Source organism: Manacus vitellinus, unplaced genomic scaffold (genome assembly GCF_001715985.3).
Source record: "Manacus vitellinus isolate BGI_N305 unplaced genomic scaffold, ASM171598v3 scaffold_82_pilon, whole genome shotgun sequence".
Classification (NCBI taxonomy): Eukaryota; Metazoa; Chordata; class Aves; order Passeriformes; family Pipridae; genus Manacus; species Manacus vitellinus.
The window spans coordinates 728831-755522 of NW_021940828.1; the positions used below are offsets into that span (position 1 = coordinate 728831).

General features: G+C 44.9%; 1 protein-coding gene across 1 annotated transcript in view; it reads left to right on the forward strand.

Moving 5' to 3' along the window:
- Positions 1–2581: 2581 nt before the first annotated feature.
- PINX1 (PIN2 (TERF1) interacting telomerase inhibitor 1) overlaps positions 2582–26692 on the forward strand; it is a 61863-nt gene continuing 37752 nt past the window's right edge. Inside the window, exons 1-6 of the mRNA XM_018085546.1 lie at positions 2582–2619; positions 8521–8630; positions 10457–10549; positions 10886–10964; positions 14564–14656; positions 17222–17298. Of these exons, the coding sequence (XP_017941035.1) occupies positions 2601–2619; positions 8521–8630; positions 10457–10549; positions 10886–10964; positions 14564–14656; positions 17222–17298 (471 nt within the window). The 5' untranslated portion in view covers positions 2582–2600. The remainder of the gene's footprint in view (positions 2620–8520; positions 8631–10456; positions 10550–10885; positions 10965–14563; positions 14657–17221; positions 17299–26692) is intronic.

The following is a 26692-nucleotide window of genomic DNA, read 5'->3' on the forward strand; positions in this document are numbered from 1 at the left end:
CAAGACATGAATCTGAACCTCAGGGCATCCTTTAACAGAAATTACTTCAGATTTTCCACCTCCAGTGATGTCTTTATAGAGCAGCAAAGCTGATCCAAACGTGTGGAATGCTGCTACCTATTGGAATGATCAAATATAACACTCAACTCTCAGCTAGAAGACTTAAACCTCTCTAAAATAAAAAAATGGAGCAGAATTTGGCTGGTGTGAAATGGCTCACACAAGTGACCATTCAAACACTCGATGGACGGGTGACAATACAATTTAGTCGATGTAAAAGATACCTTGGAGGAAAAATGGAAATGAAATTCATGGAAATGGATGTTAATGCCAGGAGGGGCAATTTGATCGGGGAATACAGGTAGAAGGAAGAGGGAGGGGAGGATCCATCACCTCCTGTTTCAGATACAGATGACAGCAAAGAATGGCCACTGCTGAGAATCCCTGGGTGGTGATGGAAGGGGAGGAGGAGACTCCCTATAATTCCCTGACAGGAGTTTGGAACGAGGAGTTTGGTCAGGATTTGCTCCCAGGGAACAAGTGATAGGGCACAAGGAAACTGCCTCAAGTTGTGCCAAGGGAGAGTTAGATTGGATATTAGGGAAAATTTCTTCACTGAAAGGATTGTCCAGCCCTGGCACAGCTGCCCAGGGCAGGGGTGGAGTCCCCATCCCTGGAGGGATTCAAAAGCCATGTATGGGTCTTGGGGACATGGATCAGTGATGGCCTTGGCAGTGCTGAGGGATGATCTCAGAGGGGTTTTCCAACCTTAATAAGTCTGTGAAGATCCCTGTGGGTGACCTGTGAGCACTAGAAAGAGGACAAGGTGACACAGAGCTGGTGGTGAGATGACAGTTCATCCCTTAGGAAGGCAGCAGAGCTGATGGGATTCCACTAGGGTTATCCAGAGAATCAGCTGGGCTCCAAAACCCCCTCTGGGCTAGAAGATGGGCACCGGGAATTCAGGTTACAGAGCAGATAAGGGAAGTAGAGTGAACCCTGTCCTAGAGTGCCCAAGCAGGTCTCTGCTGGATATGAATTTTTTCAGGACAGGACAAAAAGAAACCAAAGAAGGCTCTTCCATGGTTGATTCTGATCTCCAGGGATTTCCTCCTGTTGGAAAACATTAAGTGAAACTTTTGAAAGGGAAAAGACTTGTCTCTCAGGACATGAAGGACTGGGAGGTATTTATTTGTTTTCACATCAGTCAAGCCTGATGAATCTGACCTGAAAGTGCAGAGAACTGGCAATAAACAGTGGGGAAAACAAACACTGTGAGGATTCCTGACAGGTGGATATGGCCTTAGAAGAGCATGAAAGCACCAGATTGATACCCTACTTTAAAGAAGGGAGTGGGGCAGCCAGAGCAGCCAGTTTAATAGGAACGGAATATAAACTACCCCTTCTCTGAAAGGGATATTAAAGAACAAAATATTACACTCGGATACAAAATGTAGCCAAAGAGAAAACACAGGAATCTGCCTGCAACTCCAGTTAAGTGCTCTGGAGAACTCAGCAGTGCGTGGCAGGTTTTGGGTGCTGTTCTTCTAATAAAACAAACTGAGGAGTAGCTAAAAAAACAGAAAATATGAATGACAAAGGGCTCAAAAATAAGATCTGCATGAAAAGATTGCTGAATAGCAGTGGTTTGGTTTAGTGAGTAATCAAAGAGGGGTTGGTTCAGTCTTCAAATACAATTTGTTGCAGAAAGGAAAAAATCCTCTTCTTCCACATCAGAGGTGGGTAAGACAAGAAGCACTGAGGCGATATTGTAGGAGGGAATATCTGTGTTCATAACAGGATCTTTAAACACTTTGAAAATGAGACTAAAGATGTAATTTGCCTGAGGATACTTCAGTTTGGAGAGGGACTTTTACAAGGGCCTGGAGTGACAGGACAAGGGGGAATAGCTTAAAACTGCCAGAGGGCAGGGTTAGATGGGATATTGGTGAGAAATTGTTCCCTGTGAGGGTGGTGAGGGGCTGGGATGGAATTCCCAGAGAAGCTGTGGCTGTCCCATCCCTGGAAGTGTCCAAGGCCAGGTTGGATGGGACTTGGAGCAAGCTGAGATAGTGGAAGGTGTCCTTGCCCATGGCAGGGGGAGGATCTGGGTGATCTTTAATGTCCCTTCCAACCCAAACCATTCCATGACTTTGTGAAGTTGATGCTCTTTGACAGCTTTAAGGAGCTCACCGATGGCAAGTTGAGCTTTATCACAGCAGGGCGGGCAGAGGATGCCGCACAGGGCGCCCTCGGTGTGCGTGTGTCCCCTTTCGCATTCCCTCCCACGACAGGAAGATTTGGGGAAATTCAGGGACATTCACACCCTCAATTCCCTGGAATATTCAGACTGTCCCTGTCCCATATTTTCGACCACGCACCGAGCGCTGCTCATCCCTTCCCCCTGGCCGCGCGGGAACACCCCACACGCAACCTGAGCCGTGTTTTAACGCATTTATTAAAATTTTAGCAAGTTTACACCCTCTTGTTTTCCTTTTGGTGCCCGCTGCGCTCGCCTGTTTCAAAAACTCTCTAACGAGACGCCCTTTTTGCGCGCCGGAGATGACAAAAGCCCCTGTGGAGGGAGGAAGGCCCCCAAGATGGCGATGCTGGCGGAGCGTGAGTGGCGATCCCGGCGGGAATGCCCCGGGAATGTCCCGGGAGTGGGGACGGGGAGCGGCTCCAGACCCGCCCCACAGCCCTCTGCTGAGGGGGCCCGCGCGCTGCCCTCCCGGGGGGTGCGGGGGAGGGTCGCAGGTGCCGATAAGGGGCTCAGGCGGGGTCCCAGAGTCAAGGAGGGGGTGCAGAATGGGCTGAGAGGCGGGAATTGCGGGGTCCCTGTGCCGGGAAATGGGGTCTGGAGGTTCACAGGGTCAAGGGAAGGGGTGGGGTCTGGGAGAGCGGGTATGGGGTCCTGTGCCGGGAAATGGGGTTGGGGGTTCCCAGGTCTAAGGAAGGGGGTGCAGGGGCTGGAGAGGCGGGATGGGGGGTCCTGTGTTGCCGCTAACAAATGCAACACAACCAAGAGTGCCGGTTATGCGTGTGCTTTATCGGGGCCCCGACGGGAACCTGAGGACTAGAGTCCCAAGTCAGGATTCCGAAAGACCTGAAGACCTCTATTCTCAGTTCAGCTTTTATACACAAACAAGTTTACATGCTGTTTCCACGGCAAAACAGTTACATTCAGTTACAAACAAGCTCATAGCAGTTTCTACAACAAAACAGTTACAAGCAAGCTCATACTTCATACTGATAACAATTAATAATCATCTATTCTAATCATAAATCTTACTTAAGCTGTCTTATCCCTAGAAACTGATTAACAGACCCTTACCACATCCCAGGTAACAAATCATTATATACGTGCTTGACTAACTCCTTTGATTGTTGTTGCCATCTCTTCAGCACATTCCATGCTCACAAACAAAGTTGCTAACTTACTACTTTAAAGTGTTGTTTTCTAGGCCTACTCTCCTACTAAGCCTTAGCCATTCTACTACTAAATTTGAATTATTCTGCAACACCTGTGCCCGGGAAATGGGGTCTGGGGGTCCGCAGTGTTGGGGAAAGGCGGGTCATGGGGGCGGAGAGATCCGGGATGGCTGGGAAAGGGGTTCAGGTGTTGAAGAACGGGGGGCCTGGAGGGTGGAAAAGGCAGGAATGGGGGTCCAGGGAGTCTTAGAATCAAGGAAGTGTAGGGTTCGGGTCTGGGAGACCCGGGATGGCTGGGAAGGGGATTCAGGAGGCCCTTGGTATTGAAGAACGGGGGTCTGGAGGCTGGGAAAGGCGGGAATGGGAGTGCAGAGGGTCCCTGTGTTGGGGAAAGGAGGGTCGTGGGGTGGGGAGAGCCCGGGCTGGACGAGAAGGGGGCTCAGGGGGTCCCTGGTGTTGAAAAACCTGTTGTCTGGGGTTTGGGAAAGGCGGGAATGAGGGTCCAAGTCGTCCCAGTCTTAAGGAAAAAGGAGATCTGGGGTCTGGGAAAGGCAGGAATGAGGATGTAGGGGTCCCAGGATCAAGGAAATGGATGGTTGGATGGTTGGGGTCTAGGAGACCCAAAGTGGCTGGGAATGGGGTTCAGGGGGTCTAGGGTCTGGGAAAGGCAGGAATGGGGGTCCAGGCATTCCCAGCATCAGGGAAAGGAGAGTCTGGGGTCTGGGAGACCTGGCATGGCCAGGACAGGGTTCAGGGGGTCTCCCGTGTTGAAGAACAGCAGGTCAAGGGGCTGCAAAAGCCAGGAATGGGGTCCAGGGGGTCCCAGGGTAAAGGAAATATTGGATGAATATCCTGTCTGGTAGCTCCCAGGTATAGAGAGAAAGAGAAAGAGAAAGAATAGAAAGATAACTCTTGTCTCTGAAGTTCAGGAAACAGAATCTCTCAGGGCTGTCCAGAGTAGGAACTACAAACGTTTGCTGCCAAGTTAAAAGTACATTCCAAGTAGTCTTTTCTGTTAAATGTAAAACTCTGTATGAGTAAAAACACGACTCAACTGTATTTTTATGTAACAGGACTAATATTCTCATCACTGAGTATTGTTAAGATTCTTAGGTGCTTTCAGTAAACTTACTGCTGTCAAAACACCCTTAAAATGAGAGCACAGAGTCTAGTGAATTTGTTTGCTTGACTGCAGGAAATAGGGACTATAATGAGGATTTAAAAATTATGGTTTCCACTGGAAAATACGGGTGTGAAGTGAGGAAAACAAAATTACGTTTGCATATGTGATTTTCTGGTTATTTTAGGTGTAAACTTTGGTGCCATTTTTTCAGGATTTGTTCATTATTTTATTTGGACACTGCACATGTCAGTAACCGTAGAGTAATGTGGGGTGAAAGGGACATTTAAAGCTCATCTCAGTCCACCCCCTGCCATGTGCAGGGACACCTTCCACTATCCCAGGTTGTTTCAAGCCCTGTCCAACCTGGTCTTGGACACTTCAGGGATGGGGCAGCCACAGCTGCTCTGGGCAACCTGTGCCAGGGCCTCACCACTCTCACAGGGAAGAACTCCTTCCCTGTATCCCATCTAACCCTGCCCTCTCTCAGTGGGAAGCCATTCTCGTTGTCCTGTCTCTCCAGGCCCTTATCCCAAGTCCCTCTCCAGCTCTCTTGGAGCCTCTTTAGGCTCTGGAAGGGGCTCTGAGGTCTCCTGGGATCCTTCTCCAGGTGAACACCCCCAGCTCTCCCAACCTGTCTCCAGAGCCTTGTCTTTCCTGTGAGCCCCGACCATCCATGGGCACACAGCAGGGGTTTGGATGGGAACTTTCAGAAATTATAGTTAAAAACACGTTCCAGGCCCAGAACTAGTCATGGTAAAAGGGTTTAATAATGGATCTTTTTCAAATTGTAGGATATCTGAGTGAAGGGGTTGAGTTGTCCAGCCCTGGCACAGCTGCCCAGGGCAGGGGTGGAGTCCCCATCCCTGGAGGGATTTAAAAGTCATGTCGATGTGGCACTTGGGGGTGTGGGTTAGTGGCAGCCTTGGCAGTGGTAGGGAATGGTTGGACTCGATGATCTCAGAGGGTTTTTCCAGCCAGAATGATTCTGTGGTTCTATAAAGAAATGACAGTTTTCTCCACTGGATGGTGCTGCTCGCCCAGGGTTGCATCACTTTACAAGCAGCCCAGAAGGTTGGTGTTAAATTGTGAGCTGAATCTTTTAGCTGGAAGTTAGTGCCTTGTTTCCTTTCTTGCTCTCAAGACATCGGTGAACAAACATTTCTGATAAATTATTGACTAAACAGTGTTTTTTGTTGTTTTCTAGGAAAGAGAGGATGATTTTATGCTTCCTGTAGGTGGCATGGAGCTATTTCCAACTTCCTTAAATTATTCTCTAAAGGTGTAAGCAAGTTTGTTTGGGGGGTTTTCCTGCATTTGTCTTATCCTGTGTAAAAATAAGAGTATGTCAACCTTGTAGAAATGTGACGATTAATCCCACAGTGGTAGTTAAGAAGTTTGAAATACATGGATTGCAAGTGCTGGGAAAGGGAAGGTCTCTTAATTTCAAGCTTAAGAAATATTTATTACAGGTGCCCTTGTGTTTTTTGTTACAAATGTCTTGGGAGTGAAACATCTCAGAGGTTTCTGCACAGGGAAATATTCAGGAAAAATAATAGAAAGTGAATTTTAAAGTGGATTAGTTGGACTACCTCAAACAACTCAATTTGGAAGTTAATTTAAATTCAACCATTCAGTTGTCATGGGTCACTTCACTGTGCAGACAAATCATTAGAAAGATGCAGTGGTTTGACAACTGTAGGAGTTGGGATCTGCAAAGTCACCACCCAGGGAACTGGTAACAGAGAGTGTAAGAGAGTATGGCCATCCTTAAAATGTTGTTAAAATTAAAAAAAGGCATTGAATAGTTTTCGATGGCCGAGTGAGGGAAAGTTGATGTTAATTGAGAGATTTTAGAGGTAGAGATGAAGAAATATGATTGGAAAGGAGGGCAGCTGCTCAGCTGGGCAGCATGACCTCTGGTAGAATCCTGGAATCAGAGTCATTAAGAATGGAAAAGAGCTCTAAGATCATTGAGTCCAGCCATTCTCCATCACTGCCCAGGCCACCAGTGACCCATGTCCCCAAGTACCATATCCACATGGCCTTGAAATCCCTCCAGGGATGGGGACTCCACCCCTGCCCTGGGCAGCTGTGCCAGGGCTGGACAATCCTTTCCATGAAGGTGTTTTTCCTTAATATCCAACCTGAACCTCCCTTGCCACAACTTGGCGGCGTATTACTCTTGTCCTGTGGCCCCTGGTTCCCTGGAAGCAGACCCCGGACCCACCCCCCCTGGCTTTCCATCCTGTCCAGGGAGTTGCAGAGCAGAAATGTCCGCCTGCAAAGCCTCCTTTTTCTCAGGCTGAGCCCCCCAGCTCCCTCAGCCTCTCCTGCTGCTCCAGCCCCTTCCCCAGCTCCATTCCCTTCCCTGGACACCCTCCAGCCCCTCAATGTCTCTCTTGTCTGAGGGGCCCAAAGCTTCCCCCAGCACTGGAGATGCCCCAGCAGTGCCAGCACAGGGACAAGCACTTCCTTGGCCCTACTGCCACACCAGGGCTGCTCCAAGCCTGTGGAGTTGTTTCATTTGTTGCTTCCCCACCTTTTGTTGGCAGCACAGGCAGGACTTGGAGTAGATGCTGCTCTGAAGGCTGCCTGGTGGGAATAATCATAGAATCCCAGAATGGTTTGGTTGAAAGGACCTTAAAGATCATCTCGTTCCAACCCCCTGCCATGGGCAGGGACACCTTCCACTACCCCAGGTTGCTCCAAGCCCTGTCCAGCCTGGCCTTGGACACTTCCAGGGATGGAGCAGCCACAGCCTTTAAGGTTAATAAGTTGTTTCCTGTGCAGAAGTGAACGAAGCAAAGGCCTTGTTAACTCCTCTCACAGCTCTTGTTCATTTAATCCGCTGTAAAATCTTTTTATGGATCTTTTTGAGCTTCAAAGCTTTGGAAGTTTGTTAAAAAAAGCCCCCACTGTGCGTCTGACAGTGCTGGTTCTTTAAGAACAAAACTAAACAGGGCACAAAATGAGTCAAACATCCCCATAGTATTCAGTCCCTCTGGCCCAGATCCCAAATCTGGTGTTTTAGGGCACGATGACTTCCTGATTACGTTGAAAACACCTCAGTGAGTTTGGCTTTTCCCTGACTTTGTGTGGCCTTGGGTGAACGGGTCATTTTTGATCCCCCGTTTCCCATGGTGGTTAATGAAGTTTGTGATCTTCCTGTCTCCCATCCTTTGTTTGTCTTGTTTATTTAGGTTCTCTTCCTGCCTGTGCTTAGGTGCACACTTGAAGTGCCTTGTTAACTGAGCTGGCTTTTCCTCCTTGATTTCCAGGAAGCTATTCCTGGTGGGAGAGGCAAGAACTCGCACGTGGGCCTGGGGGACTGGAGTTTCTTTAGGAATCTGCATAGGACAAAGGAGCTTTGATTCTCCTTTGGATCTCTTAACTCCTGCAATAGTTTCTGGTGGCTTTTCCCAATAAATTTCCCAATAAGTTTCCTAGTAAACCATTCTTGGCAAATCCAGAAGCTGAAATCTCATTAAAACTTCTGTGTTGTGGTTAAAAGGGAGACTGGATAATGGATTTTGTCCAGAACTGGGAAAGCTGTAATCACCTCCCCCGTAGATTTTCAAAATTGGAGCAAATATGGATTTTAGGCCTGTACACTTACATGGTAATCCTTGAAGCCTTCCCTGAATCGCAGCTTATCCCTAGGGACAACAACTTCCAACTTTGGTGTTTGGAACTAGTGATCTTCAAGGTCCCCTTCCAACCCAAACCATTCTGTGGTTCTATGATATCAATTTTACTTTGGCATTCTTCACATTAATAATTAATATTTTCACCGCCCTTTTTTTGTTATCGTTGGGTTTTCTGTTAAGTAAACTTAACCCCCAAATATATTCAGCCTGGCGTAAGTTCTGGGGGTTTTTTTTTGGCAATGGAGAGCTGGAGTTGAACTGATTCAATACTGTGAAAATGTCTTTAGAGCCTGTTTGAACTTTTCCTCCCTGTCCCAGCCCGGAGAAAGCAGAAGTGGTCCGTGGATCCACGAAACAGCGCTTGGAGTAAAGATGACTCTAAATTCGGCCAGAAGATGCTGGAAAAGATGGGCTGGTCCAAAGGAAAGGTAGGATCCAAAGGAGAGTTCTGTATCTGAAGGGTCTAAAACTGCCAGGGAGCTCTGATTTATTCTCCTAAGTGCACAGAGAATTTGAGCAATGTTGGATTTCTACACTTTGTTGCAAAGGCCTGTTTTTGACTCTCCTGCTTTCCAGTTTTTCTCCCTTGTTTGGCAAGTTAATGTCCCCAAATAGGAGCAAGAGTTGGCACATTTAATTAGGCAGTGGTTAAAGTCTTTTAAGTTACAGTTATGCTCTCAGTTTTCTCCCTACTTTTGATTTAAAGCAACTCCAGGACCTGCTTTAATCTTTCACCCATTTTTAAGTGTTCTGATCTGTTCCTCGAACCCCCAAAATGCAGCATTCTGGGAGCTGAATCCCTTCCCAGCTCCAGCCAGTACCTGTGGGTGAGGGCACTGGTTTCTGGCACTAAGAATAACCTCTGGGTTATCCTGCAAACTGCTCAGCTGCCCCTTAAAACCACTTTTAATTCCACAGAGATGCCTCAGCAAAGCTGAGATTTGGGCCTGCACATCAGCGTGTTTAGTGCTAAGAATGCCCACAAAACCCCCACTACCTTTATTTAATTCTCCTCCTATATTTTCTCACCCAGACTTTCTTTAACAGAAATAAAATTAGGATCATTCTCCATCCTGTGAATGCTTTAAAGCCTGTTCTCACATTTCTCTGTGTAGCTGCTGTTGCTTCAGTTGCCTCACAACAAGTTTCCCACTTGAGCTGCTGGATCTTCCTTTCCAATGGTTACAGCTGTGCAAGAAGGATTTCTCTCTCCATTCCACTACAAGCTCAAACAAATGGAACCTCACCTCAACCAAATTAATGGGCAAAAGCCCATTTCTGCAGTGCAATTAAGCTGCTTACACTAGTCCTGTCATCAGTTGTATTGGAATTGGGTCAGGGCAGGATGTGTGGCTGAGTGGCCTGTTTGCTTCCACACTTTTTTTTGGGTAGCAGGAGTTTCAAGGCAAATTTTCCACCCCAGGGACCAAATGAACTCAAGTGGATTTGTAATAGCAACAGCCTTTTTTTTCAATATGTCTCATTCCTTTAAATATTAGATATCCCAGGATCTCTCCACAGGGCTTTTCCCCATTGCTGCTCCACATCCATGTTCATTAAAGCCAACACACTTGGCTGGTAATTTGTTACTGGTGACAAATTAGGCAAAAAGTAGGTGAATACCAGGAATAAAGTTATAAACCAAATGCTTTGTCTTTTATTTTTTTAACCCTGATCATACAGTTAAGAAAGATAACACTGGACCTGAGAATTGCTTCCCAGATTTGAATGACTGTGGGTTTTAGGATAGAGAATTCCCATAGTTGTTTGCTCCAATATTTCCATCAAATTATGAGTGTGAACGAGGTAGAAAAAGTTGTTAATGTCCTGATTCTCCCCTACCCCTCCTCTGTTTCCCTCCCTTATAAACTTGTTTGGGATTATACTGTCCATGTGGATCTGCCTTCCCAGTGACAGAGGTATTATCTTCTGTATATGTAGTGTCTTGGTTTAAAACAGTAAACACTCTGGGCTTGCTTAGGAATGTCAGGTGACTTCCTGATTAATCACCCAACTGCTTAATGTTGTTGCTATTTTAGTGTTTATAATACTTTGCTGGAGGCTTAAGTAGTAAATTTTGAAAACTGAGTATCTCATGTGCTAAAGCCTGTGAATGAATTCAGTTCAGGCAGGAAAATAAATAGTAAGTTGTGATTTCTTGTTGTATTTCATTGCAAAGTCTTTAAGTACAAAAGCTCTGATTGCTCAGTCACTGCTGTAAAATCCTTACTTTTTACCTTTAAATCCTCCTTAGGGTCTTGGGGCTCAGGAACAAGGAAATCCAGAACACATCAGGGTGAAGGTGAAAAACAACACGCTGGGATTAGGAGCAAACATCAACAACGAGGTGAGAACTAGGCCCAGGTGAGGGAATGGCTCCTGTTTCAGCTAAAACACAAATTTTTAAATAGAATATTAGTGAAATCTGTTGTCACATCTGGTGGTAGAATGTACCAAACAGGACTGTTTATGACTTACAAACTCAACCCTTATAATTTTATCTCACTCTGGAGTGACTGTGCGAGCTGTTGGTGGTGTTATCCCCCTGTGGAGCTTCCCAGGGTCCCTCCCACCAACAAGGATTGAATATACCCAATTAAGTTATTACTTAATATCTGTTTTAGCAGAATTTGTGTTAGTTCTGAAGACTTTTGCCTTGTATTCATGTGGGTGATGTTTACAGGACAACTGGATTGCTCATCAGGATGACTTCAACCAGCTCCTGGCTGAACTGAATAGTTGCCATGGACAGGGTGAAACAGGTAGGTTCATGCTTTGCTCAATCAGATGCTGGAAACTTAGCAGAGTTTCCATTCTGTGTCTTAAAAGATGAGCTGAGGCCCAATTTGGGCTCCTTGCTGAGGTTGACAACTCCTCCTTCTCCCCCAAAATCAGTGAGAGCCAAAGGATGTGTTGCCGTCCACGACCATGCTGAAGTTTCTCTGCCTGGATATGTAGATATCTCAGTGGATCAGTTTTGCTCTCAGGACTCAAATAAAGGCTTTTTGTTGTTTATTTTATCCAGGATCACAATATTTGGGACCTTTTTCTGGGCTGTACTACAGCAACACTTGTTTCTTTATCCAGAGTCTGGCTGAAGGCTCACAACAATCACTCACAGTTGCAACGTTTTGTCTTCCTTTTAATAGTGAATTGTCACTCCTGGCTTCCATGTTCCACTGGTTTCTTAAATACCTCCTTTTCCTGTCCTTGGAGAGTTGCTCCATAGCTTTTGACTTAGAGTTATGCATCTCTGCTTTGAGTGTGCTGTAATGTGATTTTTGTAGCCCTGGTGTTGAGCACACAAGTGGGGAAACCACAACTTTCCCAAAAGGGCTATTTATAAAGTCCTTTTATTTTTGAAAAGCTTTGTACAGCTTGGCTTTGGTTTGTAAAAATGAAGTTGTGGTGGGTGTGAGCTTACAGAAAGAATGGGTTTATCCAATACCTCTCCTTTAGTTAGACTCAGGTTTAAGTCAGATCATACATCTGAACAACTCTCTGGAGCTTAGTGAATTTAGCAACTCTTCGTTCATTTATTCTTAACCTTTGAGCACTGAAGGTTTTCTAGGAGAGAAAATGCAGAAAGGTGAGGAGGAAAATCAGTTAGCAAGAAGGTTCTCTAATCCTAGACAACTGGGGTTAAAATTTTGAACCTGATATTTAAAAACACCTTTTTTAAACTGCTGTGTAAGTTCTCCTTGTGCCCTGGAGCCCTGATCATGGTCTGAGGCCACACAGCACTTGGTGCTGTCCTTCAAGTCCTCAAGAGGTAGAAGAGCATATCACAGGGAAATTCCAAAAGTTCCTTTCTGCCTTTGTAACTAAATCCTACCCAAGTTCCAACTTGAGCCATGGGAAGATGAGGAAGGTGTAGCTGGTGGGAAAACCTGCAAAGTGCTGGGCAGAGAGTTGAAGTGACTTGCCCAGGGACACAGTGAGTCAGCACAGAGGCAGGTTCATTGAGCAAGGCTGTCTTGTTCCTAAAGCTGTTGCCTGGGTCACTGATGCAAAATGCTCCATGAAAGCTGTATTTCTCCCTGCTTTACTCAGTTATTTTAAGTTTTCAATCACTGAGAACAAATTTGGGTGCACATTGAAAATTCCTGGTCACAGTCCCCTTGGGTGATTTACAGAAAGCACAAAGCTCTAAAACTTGTTTTTTTGGCAGTTTGCTTAAGCTGGCAAAACTCATCCAGCAAACTCTGCCTGCAGCTGTGCTGCAGGATCAAATGTTACATTACTGGCCATCAGCCAGTTTCAAACTGCATTAAAAGTCAGCTGAAAAACTTCATTGTTCTTAAAGAGCTGCTGGAGTTGCCAGAGCTGGGTTGCAATTAGAGGTCGGAAGGGAAAGGCCCTGTGGGGGTTGATTTGCCAACATTCAAATACCCTCTATGTAGTTTTACCTTTCTTTTCCTTTTTCCTAGGTGAGCACCCAGTGAGGGCAGGTTTAATTAGATTAGATGTTAGGAAGAAATTATTTATTGTGAGGGTGATGAGGCCCTGGCACAGGTTGCCCAGAGAAGCTGTGGCTGCCCTATTCCCTGGAAGTGTTCAAGGCCAGGTTGGACAGGGCTTGGAGCAACATGGGATAGTGGAACAGGGTTGGAACTACATGATCTTTCCCACCCAAACCATCCTATGATTCCTGGCTCTTTTGCTGGGATACTCAGTGATGAAATCTGTGTCCCTTTCCCATTTTAAGATGCAGAAACATCATCCTGGCTGTGTCTGTGATGTGCCTTGGAATATCCATCTGTAGAAATAACATTTGACTTTCTTGCTTGGACTAAATGGCTTTAAAAAGCACAATAATATTCCTGCAGTGCTCACTCAGTTTGTCAGAGGATTTTTTTTTTCCAATCCCTGGCAATAGGGATGCACTTCCCTGCCCATTGCAAGTGCCAGCACGTTTTGGGAGTGAAATTCCTCCCTGCAGGCACAAGGCGGTGCTGCTGCGCCTTTCCCTGGAAGAATAATGTGGAAAAGGAAGCGCTGTGGGAACCCTTTGCTGTGTAATACTCCTTTTGGTACAAGTAGCTTGGAGAATAGGCTTGAAGTGTCGTGCCTCTGGTCAGGATATTTAAGTTGCGATGCTTGTTTTCCCCACAGAACGTTTTTATTGGGGAATTTCTGTTAAAAACTGGGTTTGCTGGTCCTCTCTTCCCATTAGGGCTTATTGTGGGAGAGTGGATCTCAGCTTTTTGGCACTCAGCATTTCCACTGCAGGCTGAGGATTTCAGGTTTAGGTCAGTGATTCCATCATCAGGTGGCACTACCTAACAAACAGGGAAGTGCTGGAATTCCAGTGTCAGAAAAGCTTGGGCTGAAAAGCTTTCCAGGGTGGGATCATGTAAAAAAGATGACTCAACTTGGCCCTCAGGGCATGGGTTCATTTCCTTACCCATTCCCAGTTGCCACTGGAAGGAAAAAAACATCTCATCAGAGTAACCTTTTCGTGGAGTTACAGAGCAGAGAATCCTGTGGTGCCTATTTTCAGGACAAAACTAATAAAGTACTTGTTAACTGTACAGCAGGTTGATTCACTCCTTCTGAGATTTTTCTGGGGGGGAATTAACAGGCTCTGTGGGTGCAAAGAGAAGGTTTGTACCTCTAAAATAACCTGCCACAGCTCAGGAACGTGATGTCTCTACTGTTAAATAATGGGACTAATCCTTCATGTGGCTTTAAGCTGCTGCCAATCTCCCAAACTTCTGAGTGAATCTGGAACTCAGCCAAGCCCAGAGGCCATTCCCACTGGACAGTTTAGATGCAATCCCTCTCCTGGAAACTAGGAAAATGAAATAATATGGATGTGGCAGTTTGTTTTAGCTGGCCTGAGGGACAGAAAAGCTTTGCCACCATTCAGTTTCCTTACACAGATGGATCAGCTTATGTCCAAATAAAGGTATTTTGTGTAGGGTTAGAAGTGGAAATCCTGTAATTTCCCCCCCTTTCTCTACCCAGGCAGGTTAAGTATTTTATTTTGCACTATTTCTTACATCTTTCTCAGACTTTGGCACTGGGGATGTTTTGTAACAAACAGCACAATAAACCCTGACCTGTTACTCTTTTCTAACCACAGAGATGGATCTGCCTTAGACCTGGAGTGCCTGTATCTGCCTTTTCAAACTACATTGGATTGGAAACAGGAAGGGAAAGGGATGTGGCAAAAAAAAAATCAAGCAGTGACATGTCTCAGACAAAACTTGCCATGCTTCCTTCAGTAATATATTGTGATATTTTGTTGAGACTGGGTTTTGAGAGAGAAAGTTAAATACACTGGTGTTTGAATGTGGTGGTTAAAGTGCCTCTGACAGGGTTGGAACCTGTTTCCTTGGATTTTTTTTTTTTTTAGAGCCCTCAGTGAAAAATCAGAAAAAGACATTCAGCCTCGAAGAAAAATCCAAATCTTCCAAGAAACGTGTACATTATATGAAGTTTGCCAAAGGTAAGAGGGGTTTTGTTGTTTCATAAGCTCTGGCCAAGCTTAGAACAAACCCTTTCAGGGTGATCTGTTGCCTTCTGAAGTTAAATCTTGGTTTAGGAATACCCCCTGCAGCAACTTGCTTAGAGCTATAATGTGCTCTCTCTCTTTATTTTGGGTAATTTTGGATGGCTTTAGGCTGATTAGTTGAATAAAACAGTTCCTACCTGAAGGAGCCACCAGCTGGGTAAAGGAACAGCGAATATTCCAAGTTGTGGGTGTGTGAGCAGGGGATGGGAGGGGGGAAAGATGATGATGGAGTGACTTATGACTTAGGATCTGCGTGGCACTATCCCCTGAGATCTCCAGTAACCCTGCTCAGAGATCATGAGGATGGGATCAGGGATCAGATTAAACCTGAAGGAAGGCAGGAAAGCCCTCTTACGTCCACCAGATACCTCATGGGATAAATTAGGACAGTGGTTGGTGGCCAGAAAAACTATCAAAAACTCATGGAGTTTAGTAATTTCTTTCTTCCTTAGAGCAATTACATTATTTCAGTCATCCCTGGGTTTGGCTCCTGACAATTGTGGAATCCTTTCTCTGTTCCTCTGCTCCCCTTTCACACACCCACATGCACATGGTGTGTGTACCTGTTTCAGGGTATGGATAGGATCAGTTCCACTAATGGCTGATTTATTAAACTGAAAGCTCTGTGCAGTGTTTTTGGACAGCAAATGCCTCTGCTAAAACAGAGCTAATTGATGTCTGAATGGAGGCCAAATTTTTTATGTTGGGGTTTGGGATTTTTGATTAAATAAATTGGCCTTGAAGTCAAACCTGTTAACTCGACCCTGCCACTTTATGACATTAAACAATTAAATTGGTTCAGGGCTTGCAAGTGCAGAGGCCATGGCCTATTTGAGGGAGTGGCAAAGAGGATTTATTTTGATTTGGATTTAACCTTTTGCTAAATATAGAGGAAAAAAGAAGTGTCTTTTGAGCATGTAAAATACAGATCAAGGCTTTCATATTCACAATACCTCTTATTTGTTTGGTCGTGTTTCCACAAGGCAGCCCCTTGTTTGCTTGCACCCTCTGTGGTCTAAACCAGGGAAATTGTCCTTTTTCAGGGAAAGAGGAAAAGTTATTTGAGAAGGGCTGGTGTTGTTGTGGCCCTTGTTGTTCAAGCCTGATCCTGCTTCCTTTCAGACTAAACAAGACAAGCTCACACAAAAGCTGGAGAAGGGAACAGCGACGGCACAAAATGCAGCTTCCGTTTGCTGGGCTGGAGAGACACAGGGAGCACACACAACCCTTGGGTCTGGGAATACACACCAATCTGAGATTAAAACACTGACTGCAGCTGCTTTTCTAGCAGCTGTTCCACTGGGATGCTGCTGGAGGTTATGAATGTCAGCTGAGTTGGTTTTCTGTTAGAGAGAGAGGAGCAAGGGAAGGCACGGGCAGACAGTGTAAGGAGGAGCAGGAGGATTTTAGGTGTCATTTTAGGTGTCATTTTCCAAGCCTTGGCCAAGATAAAGCTGAAAACAACTACCAGTCTCATCCAGCTTGCTTGGGTAAGGACATTTAGAGGCTGTGCAGTGAGGCACCAGGAAGCTGGGTCACACTTTCTCCTCTAGGTTGATGTGTGTGTTTGCCCTCTGTAGGCAGTTCAGGATCCCGAGGAAAAGAAACAGGTTAAATAGTCAGATTTTGGGTTGTTTGGGTTTTTTTGTCCACTACAAGATTCATTTTGAGGTCACTGATTTTGGAATCAGAAAATCAAGTGATTAAGACCCCAACAGACTCCTAATTAGTTGAACTGTCTGGACGAATTTTGTTTAAATCTTTAACTTTTGCCAAGCTTTTTAAAGAGGTTTTTCTGAGAGAAGCTGTGGAAAACCCAATATAAAGGTTCCTGCACTGTGGAATTGGCAAAACTTTTGCTTGAAACTCTGCATATCACATCACATCACATCACACCCTTCTGCTTCCCCCTCCCTGCTCCATGTCTGATGTCCAGTTAGCCACACAACAACCAGATGGGAATAATGGTCCTACTGGGAATCTTTGCTTCACCTTCAAAATTGTTTTGAGTTGGAATAATCCAGTGTGTTGCAGAGATGGGGGTTTTGCTTTTCAGAAGCAACATCAGGAATCAAAGGAAAGTCCCCAGGAAGTAAAGATGGATTTTTTTTTTCATTGTATGGAGGACCTACAACTCCCTAATTCTGTCAGAGACAGGGAATCCTCCTGAGAATCCAAAGATCCTACACATACACACATTTCCTCATGAGTCCTTCATTTAGTGTCTTCATCACAGAATCACAGAATGGTGTGGGTTGGAAGGACCTTAATGATCATTAGTTCCAACCCCCTACCATGGGCAGGGATACCTTCCACTAGACCAGGTTGCTCCAAGCCCTATCCAGCCTGGAGTTCCTGATTTTTATTCACCTCCTGATTGTTGTTCACCTCCAAAAGCAATTCCTCTATCTCTGTGGGTCAGTTTGTGTTGCCAAAATGTCCCTGTCATCACCAGATGTGAAGGTTTGGGATTTTTTTCCCTCTCTTTACCCCTTCCAGGTAAGGACCTCTCATCCTGCAGTGAACATGATCTGTCCTGCATATTTGGGAAGAGACAGAAGAGTGGGAAGACACAGGTAAACAAGAAGCTTCACCTTTCTCTTGTTTCCTTGCTTATTATCCCTCATAACAAAACAGTATTTAAATGTTTTGCTGCTAATGTGTTGTTTCTACTAGAAAGGCTGTGCTTGAACTGTGAGGAAATAAGAGTGAATTTAATCCATATTTTGTGAATTATTGTGATGTAACTTCTTTGGAGTTAGGAAACTCCAGTATTTTTATTTCACAGTTGTTAGGAAATGCACATCACCAAGGAGAATTTTGCTTCATCTGAAAGGTCAAAGGTTGGACTCAATGATCTAAGAGGTCTTTTCCAACCTAAATGATTCCGTGAAAGATCCATAAATATCCAAAATAAAATTGGATATTCAGTAGCAACTGGGCAATCTCAACAAACTGCCCTTATTCTCACAAAAATTGGGAAAGGCTGAGCAGCTGCAAAGGACTCAAAGGTGGCTTGAACACTGATAAATATTTAATGAGAAGACCTTTCCCCTGACTGTGTGTAATGAGAGCAAGGTTTGGACTGGTTTTTATTTTATTTATGTGCTCATTAGCATTTTGCACTTGCAGAGAACAGACCTGCTGTATCAGTGTATAAAATAACAGACACTGTAACATGAAAAATCCTGTGGAAAAAACAACACCTGGAAAAGCACAAATGAATATGTTGCAAGAATTGGTTCCAAGTTGTCTGAAATCTCTTGTTTAGAGGGAAAGAAGGGGCTTGAAATTAAGTGGCAGTTTCTGGAATCCCCTGTATGTGTTTGACACCTTGCTTCTCGTGCAGTACTCTTGGAAATTGTTCTGGAACTTCACATCAGGCCTCTGGGAGCTTTGGGAGGAGAGGAATAAGGGGAGAATGTGCTTGAGAGGTCTGGGATAGTAGTGGAAATAATACAAGGTTTTTTACCTGTAGAATGACAGGGGAGCTGGTGAAGAAGGAATAGTGATCCACTGGGGATTGTTCCCTTGAAAAACCTCTGTAAAATAAAGAATACTTCAGTGGTGTATCTTCACTTGAACAGTTTGAAGGATTTGTGCCATTATCACATATAGTGTTATATTTCCAGTGAATCTGCTGTAGATTTTGAAGTGGTTGGTAAGTTTATTGGTGACAGAGAAAGATGTCAAGTCTGTTCCTGAGTTCTCTGTAAAATACACTGACAGCTAATTAAACCAGGAGGCTGGAAGAAAGTTAAACAAACTAAGAACTGCCCTGTCTTGTCTGCCACTGCAAAAAACAGTGGGAACCTTTGTTACAAGTCACATGGTTTTGAAAGGTAAGAGCTTGGGACCAGGCCATCAGCCACCACAGAACCAATCTTAGCTTATTACTGTCTTGAAATAAGAATTTGGGGACTTCAAATCCCTGAGAGCTGCTGGAGCTCTCAAATGCTGTGAGTGAACTTGCACTAAGGGGAGCCCTGTTGGTTAACACTTGTGAATATGCCATGGATCCACTGCTTGGCTCCCTTGCTGTCAGAGCAAGATGAAGCAGGACAGTCTGGGATTTGAAGCAACTCCACAGGGCTGTGGTTAAGGGAGTTGATTCACACACACAAGAATCCTCCTCTGGTATGCAGGAGGTCTCAGGCCTGCTTGTCACTTGGTGCTCAACTGTTTTCTGAGCGGGCTCTTGGGGCACAGGATGCTCTGCTGTGCTCCCCACCTCACCCTGGGCTGGCCCAGCTCCAGGTGGATCCATCTTTGGATTCTCTTCCATTTTCTTTTTCCCCTGGAGCCCTGTTGGTTAACACTTCTGATCCCCTAAATATGCCATGGATCTGCTGCTTGGCTCCCTTGCTGTCAGAGCAAGATGAAGCAGGGCAATCTGGGATTCAAAGCAACTCAGCAGTGCTGTGGTTAAGGGAGGGGGTTTTGCCCACCCATGAGTCGTCCCAAATAGCTGGTCTTGTTTTCTCCACATGTTCCATATCTGTTGGAACTCAGGTTTGGAAAGTGCTGCTTCTGGGGCTTTATCCTGGAGAACAGTTACTTTTTCATGGATAGACACTGCATATCACGTGGATTTGAGGCTGCTTAGGAAGGGTGTATAACTCTGTGCATGTTTTTGCTAATCCCAGTGGTTGACTGGTGGCTCCTGTGCAGATTTCCTTTTTCCCCTCGCTGAAAGGGTTCAAGCTTCTGGCAAAAAAAGTCACAGGCTGTTCCCTCTTAAGCACCCAGATTTCCACATGCAAATCCAGGCAGGAGATAATGTCATTTGGAGCTGCATTGTCATCCTCTGGCTACTGTCTGCTGCTGAGCAGCCACAGGGAGGAAGAGCCAGAGGCAGCACAATTGCTTCCCCCAGCCTCCCCTTCTCCTTTTCTTCATGGGTCAGAGATCTGTGGAGTTTGCACACAACAAAAAATGCACTGCTCAGGCCCTCCAGCTCTGAGCAATTTCATTTCACTGCACCCATGAACTCTCATGATCCCTTTCCATCATGTTCCAGAGCCTGGTCCTTAAGGTGGCACAAATGGAACTGTGAGGATTTGCAGGAGTTCTCTGTTTACTTTCTGGTTTGAAATCCCTGAGCTCTGGGCACTTCCCTGGCGTGGCAGAGAGCTCACTACAGGAGCAGGAAAGTGCTGTCATTCTCCTGGAAGTGAGTTGTTCCTGCCTGTTCCTGTGTGCAGATAATGTAGGAAGAGTCCTGGTGTCCAGCAGAGCCCTGGGTAGGGCCTATAGGAAAGATGGAGAGAGACAATTTGCAAGGGCTTGGAGGGACAGGACAAGTGGGAATGGCTTCCCACTGACAGAGGGCAGGGTGAGATGGGACACTGGGAAAGAATTCCCAGCTGTGGCTGCCCCAGCCCTGGAAGTGTTGAAGGCCAGGTTGGACAGGGCTTGGAGCAACCTGGGATAATGGAAGGTGTCCCTGCTCATGGCAGGGGGTAGAACTGGATGGCCTTTAAGGTCCCTTCCATCCCAAACCATTCCATGATTCTATAGCTTGAAGTCCTGTCTTTAAGGCTCTTTCCAAGATATCAGATCCCTCCTCTTTGTTCAGAGGTGCACTTTGAGAAGCCTCCAGCACAGATTTGATTTGGACTGAGTGACCAATCCTCAGCTCCCAACAGTTGTCATTCCACTCTTGATCTTTTGACAAAGACATTCAGCAGAATTCTTTTTCCCATATTTCTAGTTGTTTCAGTCCGGGATCAGAACAATTTTGGGTGTAACTTCATGGAAAGATGCAGGAACTGCTTTTCACAGTGACAGAATTGCTGAGATTGGAGGAGTCTTGAAGGTTTCTGGATCAGTCACTGCTCAAAGCAGGGTCAGCTCTGGCAAGATATTCAGGAGTTTGTCCAGCTGAGTTTTGATTGTCAGCCTTCCTTAAAGCCTCCAGTTTAAGCCTGTGACAAAATTCAGTGGATGGATGGAAGAGATCCCTTAAGGAGCAGATCATAGAATCATTAAGGTTGGAAAAGGCCTTTAAGATCATGAAATCCAAACGTCAACCAGCACCACTACCATGTTCATCACTAAACCATGTCCATATCCACACTTTTGTGAACACTTCCAGGGATGGTGACTCCACTGCTTCCCTGAGCAGCCTGTGACAGTGCTTGACAACACCTTCCATGAAGAAATTGTTCCCAATATCCAGTCTAAACCTCCCCAGTGTCGTCCTAAGTCTGGCTGGTTGATTGGATCACACCAGACTTGAAGATTAGGAAAAAGGAGGAAAAAAGCAAAACCCAGGGAATTCCATCTGTGGTCAAAGGGAAATTAGTGGAAGGACTCAAGGCTCAGTGACACGATCTCTGGACAAGCAAGATAATCTGACTCTTCTGAAGTGCTTGTCAAAAATAGTCACCTCTGAACTGGTGCTGTGATAAAGTGTCCCAGCACATCAGATGTGTCACAAAGCCACTGTTCCAATTAGCCCTGCCCAGGCTTTTCCAGTGTGGTCATTAGCAGGCATTTTATGATCTTGACCTGTGGAGTAGCCTTTGGCAGGAGATGTTTTGTATGAGCTTAATCTGAGCTGCCTTAACTGTAGAGCTGATCTCGGACTCAGTTTTTCACTCAGTGGCCAAGGAGTGATCTGAGTGATGGATCCTTTCTCTTGTTTCACACCAGCACCGCTGCAGTAAGTGGGGAATGTTGAAACTTGGATTATCTACCTTATCAAAGGAAGAGGGAGTTGGCTGGAGGATTGTAAAGATTGCAAAAGAGTGGAATTGCAGAGGGTATGGAAGGAAATGCTGTTTGCCCCTGAGGGTCAAAAGGAGTTTCTCTAGAAGTAATAAAACCAAGATACAAGTTGAAGCTGTTGTTTTGATGGTTCTGGGATATGTGTTACTAATCAGAGGCACTTGCAACCCTTAATTCTAAATGTCAAACACAGCAGTCTTTTTTTTTAATTATTTTTGATAAATCATGTGCCCAGCTCAAACCTCCTTAATAAACTATACAGGGACCTTTGTTTAAAAAGAAAAAAAATACAAGTCAAAAAAACGAGAGGGGAAGAAAACAATGGCTGGGCTTCAGAGTGGACCTAAATTGAAAACATCTGCAGTTTTTCCCAGGGAGAGCAGCAAGTGATCGAAAATATTGAATTGTAATTATGATGCTCTCTGGAGACCTGCAGAGAGGACCTGTTTTGCAGGGTAGGATCTTGCCACACTGTTTTTTGCCCCCCACTTTCCCTCTGATTTTCTCACTCGCTCAGGAACACTGGGAGCTGGGGAGACAGAAAAACAAATTCCATTAGTTCCTATCTGGTTGAACTTCCTGGAACCCCCACTATTTTTTTTTTTTTTTGCTTCTCAGAATTTCCTTCCTCCATCCAGCTGTGTTTCCTGATGAAGCCTTATCACTGGAGAAAATGCTCCTGAGTGAGACTGAGGATTTGGGAATGAGTTACAGACAATCCCAACTTGGTTGCTGAACAACATGATTCTGGCACTGATTTCGCTCTGGGGGCTGGGGGAGTAGCTCTGATTTGCTCCAACTCTGTTTAAGGTGCATAAAAACCTGAATGTTTTGCATCCACCTCACAGCCATGTCTCAGGCCATTCCATGAGTAATCTGCTTCCTCCAAATTTGTGTAACTTGGATGTAAAACCTGCGTAAGTTCCCTTAAACCACCGAATCCAAGTAGCCTGAGAGTCTCGAGTTTCCAGTGATCTCTTCCTTGTTAGTCATTAAAAAATGGAGTGATACACCCCTTTGCTTTTTCACTTTTCTTTTTTTAATCAGGAAATTGTCTTCTGACACATTTTGCAGAACTTCCTCAACTGACTTATATTTCCCAGCACTTATCAGAAAAGCATGTTGGCAAACCTTAAGGAACGACTGAAAATACTTTAAAATCTGGCTCTGCCATGGGCTCCCTGAAGTTACAGGTGAACTAAACGTTCCTGACACCTTGACTTTCTCTCTGCAAAATGCCAGTTTTTATATTGATATTTAGATTGATCACAGTTGTGATTTTTAGGCAAGTTACAACTTTAATCTTAGGGGTTTTTGTACCTGTGACCAAAGTTTCTGTTGCAGGACACATAAATTATTTTGCTGTCCTTTTTTTCAGGGAAGAAAAAAAACTGCAGAAGAATAAAAATGAGTTACAAATTAACATAGATTTTTCACTGTTCTGCTTTGGAAACCACAGCCAGCATAAAGTATTTGGGACTGAGAGGCAGAACAGAAAAAAAAGGACATCAAAAACCTGGAGAGAGTCCAAAAGGATTTAGTAAAATGGGTGACAGGGTTAGAGGGCATGTCCTAGAAGGAGAGAGTGGAGGAACTGGATACGTTGATCTCAGAAAAGAGGCAGAAAAAGGTGACCTCTCTGCCTATAAATATCTGGGGGTCGCAGGGAGGGAGGAGCAGAGGAAGGGAAGGGACAGTAATCAGAGCAGGCAAAAGCCAGGAATGGTTCTAGGGGGTGAGAACTTCAATTAGAAAGAGGAAGACACAAACTCACTCCTCGCAGGCTTCCTCGCAGTGATGTCAGCAGGGCACTGGAGGAGCCTCCTGAGGGAAATCCCAGCTCCTCAGTAAGTGATGCCAAGAAAAAACCATGAATTTAACACTTTTAGCCCCGTTGGAGAAGGCAGAGATAAATTGGGTTAATAAAAGGTCTCCCACCAAGTCATTCCCTGAGGGCTCCACTACTGCAGGTTGCTTCCCTGTGGTTGTGTTGTGCTTGGATTCTCTGTGGCTGAAGGAGGTGGATCCCTGTCCGTGTGCACGTGGATGTGTTGGCCTTCCCCATCCAGCTGCCTGTTTCCATGAAATATTTTAGAATATTAGAATTAATATTTAGAATATTAGATATCAATATTTAGAATATTAATATCTTCTACTGGGTTGGATTAAAAAGTTGCTGGAGAGAAAGGGGTGTGTGATGTAAAATGTCAAGGCAGACATGGAAAATTTGCTTCCTTAAGGAATCTAAGTAAAAATGGGACTGCTGTCAGTGTGTTCCAGAGGAAGACAGTAGGGAAACACTGAGATAGTCCTTTAACATAGCCCTTCTTTTTAAATTATACACTTAACGTCAGAAAGAGAATAATTGCCTTTTTAGAGGAATTATCTTATGCTAGGTTTTATAATTATCCCCAGGCTCAAGGTTTGTCAGATTTGGGGTTAAAATGGAGAGCTGCTCATTCCTATATGTGACTTGACCATTTTAGCACGTTTCATTGGAAGAGGGAATATAGTGTTTTCCAAGAATCAAGGCAAAGGAGAACACAGGTGTCAAAAAGGTGGGATTTGGTAGAAGATCTAGATAGAAATCTTCTCCAAGCTCCCCTCATAGTGATGAGACACAAGTGCCCAAAGAGGTCCATCAGCTGTCTCCAGAGATGGGAAAGGGGAGGCTCAAATTAGACATCAGGAAGAATTTCTTCATGGAAAGGGTGGTCAGGCATTGCAAGGGGCTGCCCAGGGAGGTGGTGGAGTCCCCATCCCTGGAGGTGTCCAGGGAACAACTGGCCGTGGCACTCAGTGCTCTGGGCTGGGGGACAAGGTGGGGATCGGGCACAGGTTGGACTTGATGATCTTGGAGGTCTTTTCCACCCTTAATGATTCTGTGATTCCACATGAAACCAAACCCTTCCTAGAGATTGGTGCCTCTTCACTGATCACAGAGGACATCCAACAGTCAGGTGAATCCTATCCAAGAAGTTCTGTCCTGAATATATTCTGTTACAGTGCAAAAGCTTACCATGGTCTTGTAAGCACTTGATTATCCTCAGCTCTCTTGGCCTGTTCTGTTCCTGTGAAAGCTGCATTTTTAAAATTGTTCTTACTTTTGCTTAGTGGGAAGAGGCTGGTGACCTAAGGCAGAGTCTGCAAGACAATCTAATGGTGCATTTATGCATTTTGTATTCCCAACTTGCTCCTGAATAGAGAGATTTCTCTCAGCCTCTGGTTCACTACAACTTTGACCTGAGTGTCATACTCAGTATGGATTTTTAGACTTGTGGAAGTTATAACACTCAGGTTACAGTGGCTTAGTTCCCCTTGGGGGAATTATTATTGGAGAGAGACTTTTCACAAGGGCATGGAGTGATAGGACAAGGGAGAATGATCTTGAGAGTAGGGACTGTGGGTTTAGATTGGATACTGGGAAGAAATTCTTCCCTGTGAGGGTGGTGAGGCCCTGGCACAGCTTGCCCAGAGAAGCTGTGGCTGCCCCATCCCTGGAAGTGTTCAAGGCCAGGTTGGACAGGGCTTGGAGCAGCCTGGGCTAGTGGAAGGTGCCCCTGCCAATGGCAGGGGGGTGGTACTGGATGAGCTTTAAGGTCCCTTCCAACCCAAACAATTCCATAATTCTATATTAATTAGCAAAGGCTTTTTACAACATCTCTTAATACTGCAGGCACTTTTTCCTCTCCAGTTTTGCTCTGCAGCCATGGGCTGTGAACAACTAGAAGGATGATTCCCAGAAGAAAAAGGAGGGAAAAAAAACCCTCAAGACCAGATTCTGCCAGCAATTAACAGGACAAGGCCTTTGCCTGAGGAGCAACCAGGACAGGCTGGTGACACAAACTCACAAGGAGGGCAACATGACAAGGCAGCTGAAGGGCTAAATAAATCATGGAATCACAGAACAGTTTGGGCCAGAAGGGACCTTAAAGCTCATCTGGTTCCAACCCCCTGCATCTTCAGTGTGTACAAGTGGTACAGGTAGAGCAAACCTGGCAGCACAGACCAGTGTCAAGTGGATCTAAAACCATATATAGCGAGTCAGAAAATTAATTAGGCTCAAGGTGTTAATTTGGACCATATTTCTAATATTTCTCCATGCAGTGTTCCCAGGAACACTGGGAAAATTCCTTTCCCCAGCATGGTGTCCTTTTGATAAAAGGAGGAAGAGCCAGGTATTGATGTTTTGTTGCCTGTTCTATAAACACCTTGTTAATCAACTGGAGGATAAATTATTGCTGCTCAGGTATCAGCAGAGAGGGAGAGGAGGAGACATCTCCCAGTTTGGAAGAAATGCTGCTTTTTTCTTCTCTCTTCATTGGAGAAGAGTCTTGTTCCTTGGGGGGGTTGTTAGGAACAGAAACAAAACTGGGGGGAGCTCTTTTGATTTATCTTCTCTCCTTCCCTTTTGGTCACTTCCAGAGGCTTAAAGAGCCGAGTTGGCTTTAATGTGTTACCATTAGAGACCTGGAATTAGCTGGAATAAACCATCATTCCTCACAGTGAAAAATACCCCTTGATTGGCTAATTAATCAGTCAAAGGGGAATGACATGGCCCTCGGCTTGAGGGACTCTGCTGCACAGGTAAACAGGTCATTGATAAATGGTTCACCCACAAATTCATATATCAAGAAAACTTAGTCATTTTTTAACTCCACTTGGTGTGAAAGCTGTGCTGTGTTTTTGGAGGTGGATTTTTGCTGCCTTTGCTTTTTTTTGCGTTGTGGGAGCTTTTAAAGTTTTCAAGAGGAAGAGGCCAATCAGAACTTTGTTACAATTCCAATTCTGTTTTCAGAAGTGGAAAAAAACCCTCAAGGATTTTTGTTCCTCACAAAGAGAGGGAAACGATGGTTTTGTGTTGAGATGGAGTGAGTCTATAATCAGCTTTTTGTCCTTTAAATATCCTGAGGCTGCTCAGTGTGTCATATCCAGTCGTCAGGCACTGCATGGACAAAGCTGACATCCATAAATGAAATAATTGGGGAAAATGTATGGAGGAAGATGCAGGTTTGTGTGGTAAAAGGCTTTAACTCACCTGACTTAGTAGCTTTTGGCATCCAGATGCTGGACCTCTTCAGCTGGATATTTTATAACACCTTATCCAGCACAGATGGTTCCACTGTGGGATCTTCACCGAGAGGCAAAGAAAAAAAGAGGGGAAAAAATAAAATTAAATAAAAATAAATAAAATTAAATAAAATTAAAAAGGGAGGAAATCCCACTCTAAATTAAATT